This window comes from Centroberyx gerrardi, chromosome 4, assembly GCF_048128805.1.
Source record: "Centroberyx gerrardi isolate f3 chromosome 4, fCenGer3.hap1.cur.20231027, whole genome shotgun sequence".
Lineage (NCBI taxonomy): Eukaryota > Metazoa > Chordata > Actinopteri > Beryciformes > Berycidae > Centroberyx > Centroberyx gerrardi.
This window is the reverse complement of record NC_136000.1, coordinates 3699531-3711081: the sequence shown is the minus strand read 5'-3', so window position 1 is coordinate 3711081 and position 11551 is coordinate 3699531. Positions and strand designations below refer to the sequence as shown.

General features: G+C 45.3%; 1 protein-coding gene across 1 annotated transcript; it reads left to right on the top strand.

Annotated features, from left to right (window-relative positions):
* The first annotated feature begins 1520 nt into the window (after nucleotides 1-1520).
* On the top strand, nucleotides 1521-9794 carry prdm11 (PR domain containing 11). The gene is made up of 6 exons (XM_078283026.1): nucleotides 1521-1525; nucleotides 1593-1872; nucleotides 2275-2342; nucleotides 2675-2862; nucleotides 4053-4586; nucleotides 4889-9794. Exons 1-6 carry the CDS (start codon nucleotides 1521-1523, stop codon nucleotides 7048-7050), a joined length of 3237 nt encoding a protein of 1078 aa, XP_078139152.1. The 3' UTR covers nucleotides 7051-9794.
* The last annotated feature ends 1757 nt before the right edge of the window (nucleotides 9795-11551 follow it).

The following is an 11551-nucleotide window of genomic DNA, read 5'->3' as shown; positions in this document are numbered from 1 at the left end:
AGGCAGAAATTGGCACAGTAACTTTATTTTTTGTGCAATTGCTTTCTTCCGTTTTCCATGTCATTTCCTGTGATAAAAAATGGTGGTCAAAGCTCGGGGAGGCGACTGACTCGTTGCAAAAATTGACGGAAAACTTTGCATCGGCGGGCAGCCGCGGAGCCAGCCGCCGGGGGTCGGTGCTCGGTGGTCGGGGGGAGACTCGGGAAAGACCCGAGGGAGAGTCGGGGTCCCTGCTGCGTTTTTGCACAAGGTGAGTCTGTCTTAGTAGCCAATGTGGCCACTGAAAATGGCTTCCGAAAACAGTAGGCAGATTGCCAGTTGCCTGCAGACGGAAACCGATCAGAAAGCGTTGCGCAGATCACGACTAGCTGCGGTTTGTCCACAAATCCACACATTCCCGGATTTTCTAATGATATTAATGTGAAAACTTGAAGGCAACTTTTGTTTTCAGTCTTTTCTGGTCCGTCTGCCCTCTGAGCGACAGGATCCACATCCAACCAACACTTAAGATTCCGGGCGAATGCAGAAATTTGGAGTTTTTCTCTTTGTCTGGGATCTTTTTAACCTTTACTGCTCATCTTCAGCTGCTTTTAGATGCGGAAATGTCCAAGTCCAGGCGGTAAGGAGCGAAATGTTGAGATGAGTAGCAAATCTGTCAGCTATAGAAGTGTCATCAGTAGTATCACACACACACAGTGCTGAGCAGCTCTCCAAAACAGTTGACATGGTCAGAATCATGCCAGTTACTGGCTGGGGGTCTGCTGATCTGGAACCAGTAGACCTGCTGGTTTTACTGTCTCTGCTGATATGGAACCAGTAGACCTACTGGTTTTGGGGTCTCCCTTGATATAGAACTGGTAAACCTGCAGGTTTTAGGGTCTCCACTGATCTGGAACCAGTAGACCTGTTGTTTTTTTTGTCTCTGCTGATATGGAACCAGTAGACCTACTGGTTTTAGGGTCTCCCTTGATAAAGAACCGGTAGACCTGCTGGTTTTGGGGTCACTGCTGTTCTGGAACGAGAAGCTCTGCTGGTTTCAGCGTCTCAGCTGATCTGGAACCAGTAGACCTGCTGGTTTTAGGGTCACTGCTGCTCTAGAATAAGAAGACCTGCTGGTTTTAGGATCTCTGCTGATCTGCGACCAGTAGACCTGCTGGTTTCAGGGTCTCTGCTCATAGTTGACATCCCGGGATACTGGACTAAAAATCTCTCAGCACTCAGAAATACTAGGCAGTTAGAAACAGATGAGGTCAGTAGAACGGTAAAAAGTGACATTTTCTGGTCTGGGCTTCCACAGAGTGTCGTGAAGTGGATTTCCGCCAACATGGTTCCACCATGAGCGAGCAGACGTTGGACCTCTGGTGTAAGTCTTGTCTTCAATTCAACTATTTAACTTGTCCAGACAGGCTTTTACATTATCCCAGTGTTCCTGCCTGTTTCATCACTGTCATTTTTATTGTTTAGCTGATTGGGCTTTATATTATATTGTTATTCCTAAAGCACTTAATAAGCATATAAGTATGGTGCTTAATCTGAAGAAATCCTAAGTATTGAATTTTAGGTCAATACTAGTGTAAACTATGAACGAGCAGCTGGTGTGTTTGGCCTGCAGTCTGTGAGGACTGCCAGGACTATTTTCAGAAGGAGTGTCCTTCCCACGGACCCCCGCTGTTTGTCCCTGATACTCCTGTGGCCCTGGGGTCGGCCAACAGGGCGGCGCTCACGGTCCCGTCGGGCGTGGAGGTCTTCACCGAGGGAGAGGAGGTCGACGTACGCTGCGTGGATGCAAACATCCCCAAGGGGGCGCTCTTTGGTCCGTACGAGGGGGACCTGGTGTCCAAGGACAAATCCTCTGGCTTTTACTCCTGGATAGTAAGTACAACCATTCCAAGACCAGTTTAGAACCAGTCTAGAACCATTCCAGCCCAGTTTAGAACCAGTCTAGAACCATTCCAGGACCAGTCCAGAACCTGCCATGGGACAGTTTGGAGCCAATCTAGAACCACTCCAAGAAAGCCAGTCTACGACCAGTTTAGAACCAGTCCAGAACCAGTCCAGAACCATTCCAAGACTAGTTGGCACCAATCCTGGAAGAGTTTAGAACCGGTCCAGAACCAGTCCAGAACCATTCCAAGACTAGTTGGCACCAATCCAGGAAGAGTTTAGAACCAGTCCAGAATCCGTTTTGAACCAATCTAGAACCCGTTTTGTTTGCCTTTGTCTACCTGTCTTTCTGTCTGTTTTGTTAATATCTTTCTATTGTGACTTCTCCAGATCGTTGATTTTAACAACGCATATCGTTCCATCGATGGCAGCGATGAGACCAAAGCCAACTGGATGAGGTAGCGTTCATTACTTTATTAAATGAGTGAGTCTTAAAGGAAAAATCCACCCTAAAACACTCTGTTAAAATAACAGCTGTTGGTGATGTACTTTTCATTTCATGGGTCCATTTAGTTGTTTGGTGTATTTTGATCAACCTTTCAGAAATTGAGAAAAACGATCTGATTTCCCCATTGATGTCAAAGGGTTTTTCTCTACTCTACTATACATTCCAATGGTTTAGTTTGCTCCTACGACCCTGAAGTGTGTGAAGGACAATATCATCTGTCACAGTTAACAACAGGACTAATGGTGAAATCCACGGTTTGTGGGTGATGTTTCTGACCTGCAGGTTTGTCCGGACCTCGTCAGATGAGAGCGACAGGAACCTGACGGCGTTTCAACACGGTAAAAACATCTATTTCAGAGTCCGCCGGCAGCTGGTGGCGGGAGAGAGGCTGAGGGTTTGGTACAGCGACGAGTACATCCAGCGACTCCACAGCGTCTCTCAGGACAGCATCGACCGCAACCTGGACACAGGTGAGGTGGACAGGAGGTCGCTGCCTTATAAGGCCAATGGCTACAGTGTCACATGTTTCAGTGAAACTTTTGGGATGTTGGCTACAGGTTCAGAAGCCCGTTGCTGTCGGATCTTCCAAACCAATCATGGACGTGGTTAGTCCTGCACTGTGACCAGACTTCATAGGTGGACACTATTGATAGGATGAATAAAGAAATCCAGCCGCAGTAATAGCATTACAGACATTTGGATGCGCATCGATGTCATAAAGTCAGATCTTTCTGGTGATATCCTTGGTCTTATTAAACTCTCATTTGATGTCCACCAAATATAAAATTGTGTTGTATTTCTAGTGTTTTGTCATTACTGTCAGCTGTCGATTATCGTCAAACCAATCAGAGGAATTATTTGGTGTGAATTATTTGCCTTACAGGGGTTATTTTCAGTCAAAATGATATTTGATCACCATATAGCTTCACTTGGATAGATGGTGATGTGATAGGACAAATAATTTAAAAAGATAAAACTGAATTATGGATTCTAAAACCATTATTAAAGACTAAACTGCTCTTTATACTTAAAAATGTAAGCCTTTTCAGTGTGAAGAGAATTCATAATAGTATTCATATGTCATCCAAGTATCCCTGTATCCAGGTATCCCAGTGCATCCCAATATGATGCACTGGGACTCAAACTAAATTCTCCAGTAGATGGTGCTGTTGTTACTCTGGTCTGTTGAGCTCCATGATGTCAGATTTGTTCTTTAAAACACAATCAGTTCATTGCCTCTACAGGTTTCAAAGTTTTCATAGTGGTTACCTCTTACTGATATTTTTACCTTGGGATCGTTGGTAGTTGAGGACAGTGTCAGTTCTGTTGTATTGGCGGGTTTAGAGTCAGTTCCTCCCAGAGATAAACCAGAACCACTGAGACTGCCTAGGTTACTGTCAAATAAATTCAGTTTGTTGGAACATTGTCATCTTTAACTCCACTTGAAGAGAATAAAAAAGCCCCAGAACTTTCCCCTGCAGGTAAGCACAGCAAATGATCTTATGTTTGACAGGTCTCTTGTATTTATTTTGTTGTACATGACCGTCGTTGACTGCTGTCCCTTTGAGACATTTAGTGTTTTGAGAGTGTGATGCTATTTGTCTTCATAGCACTGTAGCTTCATGTAGCTAAGTGAACATGTTGCACTGTTGTGTTCCAGGCTCTGGGAATCCAGCGGTCCTGCCCAGGCTCGATAAGGACGTTAAAGCTCCCTGTCTGCAGTCAGCTCTGCAGTGCAAGCCCAGCCTCAGTAAGCAAGCAGGCGAAGAGGCAGACGGCCAACCTCCTGCCAAGAAGAAGAAGATTGACCTCATCTTCAAAGACGTTCTCGAAGCTTCTCTGGAGGCCTCCGGCAGGTCCAGGGCCCATCCGGCCGGACATTCTTCCTTTCCCAGAGAGTGTAAAGTCACGGTGCTGGGGCTCGGCTTTGACTCCTCTGACGCCGACTTTAACCTTCCTCCTCTGAAGGTGGAGGAGAAAGAGGAGGAGACCCAGAGCAACGAGGAGCCCTCCACCTCCTTCTGCCCCAACTGTGTCAAACTGAAGAGGAGGATCCTGGAGCTGGAGGCGGAGCTGTCGCGTGTCAGAGGAGAGCAGGGGGACACAGGGGCCCCGGCCATCTCCGAACAGGCCGCACCTAAACACGAACAGGCCCCGCCCCACCCTGAGCAGGGTCCCATCGAAGATTTTCAAGGTAGGTTCCAGAACAGTGACAGAGGTACTGTTCTTCTGCTAGAACCGATAGAAAACGTCTGTTGAGTTTTCACAGAATCAATGAGAATAGTTGGTTTTCTCTGATTAAATTGGAATTTGCCTTATGGAACTGTTTTATGATGTTGAGTTAATATCCTTTGCTTTGTTGTGATATGAATCGTTATCCACGGTGGGTCTATTATGATTTTAAAAGATATGATTATAATATTTCAATATTTTTCAATTACTCGACCTCTAATAAAGCTGTCAGCAGAAGTTGAATGTGTTTATTTGTCCTTGCAGGGATGGAGCCCCTGACCCCCATTCAGGTGGTTCTGGATGAAGATGATCAGGATGTGGACTCGGCTGATGAGTCGATTGTTGCCGACCTTGTAATTTCTCCCGATGACTCGTCCAAGCTCTCCTCTGGACCAGGACGACGGATCCGCCGCTTCAAGCAGGAGTGGCTGAAAAAGTTCTGGTTCCTTCGCTACTCACCGACCCTCAATGAGATGTGGTGCCACGTCTGCCGCCAGTACACAGTCCAGTCATCCCGCACCTCGGCCTTCATCATCGGCTCCAAGCAGTTTAAGATCCACACCATCAAGCTCCACAGCCAGAGCAACCTCCATAAAAAGTGTCTGCAGCTGTACAAGCTGCGCATGCATCCAGAGAAGACGGAGGAGATGTGTAAGAACATGATGCTGCTGTTCAATGCAGCGTACCACCTGGCCCTGGAGGGACGGCCCTTCTCCGACCTCCGTCCACTGGCAGAGCTGCTGAAGAAGTGTGAGCTCAAAGTGGTGGACCAGTACATGAATGAAGGTGACTGTCAGATCCTCATCCACCACATCTCCCGGGCTTTAAAAGAAGACCTGGCTGAGAAGATGCGTCTGTCTCCGTTCCTAAGCGTCATCATGGATGCCCAGAATGACGACCTTTTCTCAGACACTGTGGCGGTCTATATCCAGTTCACTACCAGTGAGGGCTCCCCCAACACAGAGTTCCTGTCCTTGCAGAGACTGAGCATGGCCAGTGTGGATGGCTATCTCCAGGCCATGGATCGGGCCTTCGGGGTCCTGGGCCTCAGGTTTCAGGACATGCTGGTGGTGGGTCTGGGTGTGGATGGCACCAACATCTCTTCAGGAATGAGAGCCAACCTGTACATCGCTGTCCAAAAGACTTTTCCCTGGATCCTCTGCCTTCCCATCATGATCCACCGGCCTCATCTGGAGGTGCTGGATGCCATCAGCGGGAAGGAGCTGTCCTGCCTGGAGGACCTGGAAAACAACCTGAAGCAGCTCCTCAGTTTCTACCGCTACTCCCCTCGCATGATGGCCGAGCTCCGATCCTCAGCTCCGACGCTGTCAGAGGAGACGGAGTTCCTAGGAGACATCAGGGCCGTGCGATGGATCATAGGAGAACCGAATGTCCTTAATGCGCTCATCAAAGATTACCTGGAGGTGGTCGCCCATCTGAAGGAGATCAGCAGCCAGACGCAGAGGGCTGATGCTTCAGCCATCGCTCTCACTCTCCTCCAGTTCCTCCTGGACTACCAATCAGTAAAGCTTATCTATTTCCTCCTGGACATCATAGCTGTTCTCTCACGCTTAGCCTTCATCTTCCAGGGAGACTACCTGCTGGTGTCGCAGGTTGACACTAGAATAGAGGAGGCCATTCAGGAGATCGGCCAGCTGGTGGACTGTCCTGGAGAGTATCTGCAGGAGTTTGAGGAAAATTTCCGTGAAAGTTTCAATGGTGTTGCCTTGAAGAACCTGCGTGTTGCCGAGTCCAAGTTTCAGTCCATCCGAGAAAAGATCTGCCACAGGAGCCAGGGCATCCTGTCTCAGAGGCTGGACCTGCAGAGCCGCTCTGTCACCAAGGCCTGCAAGGTCTTGGACCTGTCCACCTGGCCTCGCAACCGGGAGGACCTGCAGGCCTACGGGGAGGAGGAAATCCTGCTGATATTTGATCATCTGGAGACTATTCCCTTAGCAGCTCAGGAGGGCTCCCAGGCCAGGACGGAGGCTAGGGGCAGCCTGGTGGTGGAGTGGAGGGATCTGAAGGCAGACTACTACAGCATGAACGGCTTCAAAGAGGTCGTCAGTCACATCTGCAGGTACAAGCAGCGCTTTCCTCTGCTAAATCGGATCGTGCAGATTGTCAGGGTCCTGCCCAGTTCCACGGCCTGCTGCGATAAAGGCCGAGGATCTCTGCAGAAGATGTGCAAGAACAATCGTTCCCGGCTGACCCTGGAGCAGATGAACGACCTGCTGACCCTGGCTGTAAACGGGCCGCCCATCGCCAACTTTGAGGCGAAGCGAGCGCTGGACAGCTGGTTTGAGGAGAAGTCTGGCAGCAGTTACTCGCTTTCCGCCGAGGTGTTGAATAGGATGTCGGCCGTCGATCAGAAATCTGTGTTGCACAGCGTTGACGTCAACACAGAGTTCTACCCCGACATCTAGCAGGAAAACCTCTCTCTAAAAGCCATCCGCAATCAGCTGGACCTCCAAGTAGAAATCTTCCCAGATTGGGAATTCTGGTCTAAAATCAGTTTTTTCCATTCAGGTTACTACGACTATTGACTGACTGACTGACTGACTGACTAACTAACTGACTTTTTCCATTGATCCCAGATAAGCATTCTCAAACTGAGGGCTACCGAATGAATTTGCCATAGCAGTCCAGTGGCTCTGCTGGAATAAAGCGCTTGTTGTTGCCAGAATGGCAGCCAATTTTACACCGGGAACAGTCGGTTAGTGTTTTAAACGTGTTAAAGTCTGTGCTGTTGAGCTGCTCTCTGCTTTAACTGTCTTGTCGTTGGGAGAAGTCATTTAGTGCCTGGCAGAAATGACAAAGCTAGACTAAGACATACTGTATATGTCTCTAAGAATGATCCAAGGCTATATATTTCTATTAGAAATGCATAGAAACCTGCTGTATATACTGTATAAACTGTATATATTGTACATGCATTTGAGCCTGTTTTTAAGGGAAGTATTTTTCTCCTGAATTTGATGATTGTGCCATAATGATCAAATGCAAGAACTGAAAGAAAAAGGTGCTACCCTGCTATGCCACATGTTGCCGTATGGGACATTGTATAGATGTTTACTGCAGCAACTGATATTTATGTAGTTCCTTTTAAATGTCTATGGAATTGGAAATAATGTATGATTTCCCTGCTACTTTTCACTGATGCATTGGCTTCATGTTTGGATGTTTCCAGTGTGGTAGCTGTCATCTAGGCCAAAGCTAAGGCTTCAGAGCATTTTCAAGACTAAAATATGTAAGTTAAAACTGCATGCTGGTATTCAACTGTTTTTGCTTTTAGCATATACTTAAGTAGTATCATAAAATTATTAAGATGTCTATTGATATATTATGCTGACATAAATAAACTTAGTATGGTGGCAATCTAAGAGACAGGCGGAGCTCAGCAGGCATACGCTCACTTCCGCTTTATTTTTATACAAAATTTTGGTTAAATTTGCTTTATGCCCTTCAGTTAATGATTGTTATATCATTTCTTGCAACTTATTGACAATTTTACTTTTCATACCACTGAAAGATGACAATGTTGAGAAAAGAAATTCAACCCTGTATTAATGCCTTTATTCTTATTATTCTTAGCACATTCTGCATGTCTTTATTGTATGCATGTGATGATTATTGTAAGACCAACATGTTTTGAAACCATAATGTTGTTATGCAGGATGCTGTCTGAGCTGTTAATGGATTCTGGTTGGATGTAATGAGAGCAAGATGATGACATGAATGTGTTTCTACATGATTCATCTATAAACTCAGTCTGCTGAGCAGCCGTGCAGCGGGGGGCTGGAGGGGGGAGAGACTGTTGGTTCAATCACATTTCAGTTTTACTGCTGCGGTCACAATCCAAAAATATTTGACTTATGAATGCCAATATTTTATGCTATGCCTTATATGTGTTTTTATCGGCTGGTCGTCTTTATACCGATCTTTGGCTGATTGTAATCTGACTTGAGAGCTGAGTGCAGTCGGCTTTATGTTCTTAATGTTTGTGTTGTTTCCTGAACTGTGAGAATTTTCAGTGCTGGAGCTGGTTGTGAATTCTGGTTACAGATGAACCAAAAGCAATTTGTGGCTACATGATTTCTCTGTTCATTTCATATGCTTAAAAAATACATTTTAAAGTACATTTCATCTGATGGAGTTTTGTCGGCCATTCCCAATTCTGGGCAGTTTGTCCTTATGCTGCTGTTTATAGAGTATTGGAGTATTAATATTGTTTCATTGTGCTGGCTGAGTGTGATCTTGACTTCCAAAGAGTGATGCATTATATTTCACCTTTCTATTTTTGTGGAGAGTAATATGTAGAGGATGCATCCCTCCTTAAGACTCAAAGTGATTGGTGTGTTTAAACGGTGACATCGCAATATATGTCACGGGTTCGAGTCTGGCCCATGACCTTTTGTTGTGTGTCATCCCCCTCCATCTCCCACCTTCCCTGCCTCTACTGTGAACGGTCAAAGCAAAAAGTGCCAAAAAATAATATTACAAAAATCAACCAGGCTGCTGAAAATAGAAGCACCGATTTTGGAAGAAACGCATTCCTTGGCAAAGTAATCTTAGACAATCTAATCATAGAAGGTGTCAAACATAATGGCTTCTAACACTTGGTTCCTCATGGTTGTCATCGGAGTGAATCATGTCCCAAACACAGACACAAGGAGAGTTTTACAGTTTGAATTTTCCCTCAGGACTGGTGAAGCCTGTTGTGGTTTGATTTCATTTCACTCATTTCTATCGTGTTCATGGGGAATCTTTTAGATCAACTCATAGAAATTAAAGGTTAAATAAAAATGTTGTGGTTTTAGTGTAAACCAAGGTTTACACGTGTTTCTTCATAATTTTGGTTTTTAAAAATGAGATTCATCAGATGTTTATGCCCTTTTGAGTTGATCTTTACTAATTCAATTGATTTTGAAGTGATAATTGTTTCCACGCACCTCTACACTTTGCAGAATGTTTGTTACTTGTGATGGCGGCCATTTTTGAAAAGCATCAACTGAATAGCTGTGAGTCACCTTGGGGCCGAGCAGCAGGAAACCCACTGGAACAGATCAGAGCTTCAGACTGGAAGCCTCTCACATCACCGTGTTACACTCTGAAACATTGTAACTATATATATGGAATATCATTGCTGAATAAAATATTTTCCATGGTATTCCAAGTCGTAGTCATTTGATTTTGTATGTTTTTTGTTTCATGATTAGCACTTCATTAGGTTTTAGAATACACAGACATTGAAGTACATTACAAGACCAAAAAGGACAAAACACAATTTAAAGACAGATGGGGCGGGGAAATGAAACACAAAAATAAGTAAAAGATTAAATTACTGTCTCTGTCACATGCAACTTTATGAGTATGTTGTCATTGGTTTAAAGAAAAAAGAAAGATGGGAGCTTGAGCTGCTGTATCTAGTGTCTGCTGGTACCATCTGGGTCCCTCAGTGTACCGCAGGAGCCCAATTACAATTTAGTAGATTTAGCAGATGTCTTACAGTTAAAAATAAGAGAAGATTCCTCCAGCATCAACAGGGTGAGCAGCCATAAAATTCAGAGTGCCAAAAAAAACATTAAACAAGAAAAACAAAGTAAAAACATAATTCCTGTCAGCAGTTAAGTCAATAAGCGAGTGTAAGTATAATAATTTAATACCATAACGGCTAAGTGCCTAATAGTGCCTAGTAATGTGCTTATGTGTGTGTGTGTGTGTGTGTGTGGAATACAAACCCTGGCTTGGGTAAGGGGAACCAAGCAGGGTGGTGAAGGAGGCAGGATGTGAACCCTGGCTGGGGTCAAGGGTCAGGGTTGGGGGGGGGGAAGCGGGGGGGGGGAGTATGGACCCCGGCTCTCATTTAATGACGAATGCCTCCAATTAACACTTTATGCGTTAAAGAAAAACACAGCTTCTCACATGCCGCAATTTTGCCAAGAAGGATGTGCCGCTCTCCAACAGCCGGAGTGTGAAAAGATTTCCACAGCAGAACGTCTTCCTCTGCCAAGCTGAGCAGCCGTTTGGTTCCAGTCTGCATGAAAGGAAGGAATGTTTTCTGCTGCAGCGGAGGGTCACCTAGCAAAAATAGGCGAGAGCTGTAAGGGTATGAATGTATCGAGAGCATTATGGGCTGTGAAATACCCATAATGCTCTCAATACATCGTAACTCCTTTTCCAATTAGTTTTTACAGCTATCTTCTAACCTCATCTCCCTCGACTGCTGTCAGTATCTGTCAGAAAGTGAATGGACCCTGGCTGATGCTGTGACTGTGGCTCTTTGTCAGCCTGCTCGCTGTTAACAAGGCAGAATAAAATCATCTTTGTCCGCAGGCGTCTGGTCACTTCTTGTTGAGCAGAGCCTGCAGCTGCCTGCGAGGCTGACATCACCTGCTGCACCAACGCTGACACTTAAAGAGAAAATCTAATTCTCCTCCTGTTTATACACATATATGATCAAATGTGTTTACAGTGGACATTGTTAGAATTTGATTTCGTTTGAGTGGCTACATTTAAAGTTGTTGCATTTTCAGAAACCCATCTGGTTTTCCAGGCCGTTTCAGATTAACTCCAGGAAACGCATCACCACTGCACTCATCCGTAACCCATAATTCACGGCGTCTGGAGGGAGAGCTCAGAGCTTTGTCTCTTTTCTGTCTCTGTTCATTTAAATGGTGGAGAGGACAGGAGGAAGGAAGTCTGCAAAGAGCTTGGCACTTTTATTTGATTTATTTATTTAAGCTTGACTCAATCAGGCGAGTCAATCAAGAACAAATTCTATTTTACAATGACGGCCTGGCAAGAGGCAAATGGCCTCTTGATGGACAATTGAGGGAAATGGGAGAAAATCAACTATGGTGTCAATTTCTGTTAATAGTCCTCTGGTCTGTATCTATCAAACTAATTCCCCACTGTTGCTCCAGT

Coding starts and splice junctions, on each gene's coding strand:
- prdm11 (XM_078283026.1), top strand. Junction 2,343..2,674: donor ACCAAAGCCAACTGGATGAG/GTAGCGTTCATT, acceptor TCTGACCTGCAG/GTTTGTCCGGACCTCGTCAG. Junction 4,587..4,888: donor TCCCATCGAAGATTTTCAAG/GTAGGTTCCAGA, acceptor TTGTCCTTGCAG/GGATGGAGCCCCTGACCCCC.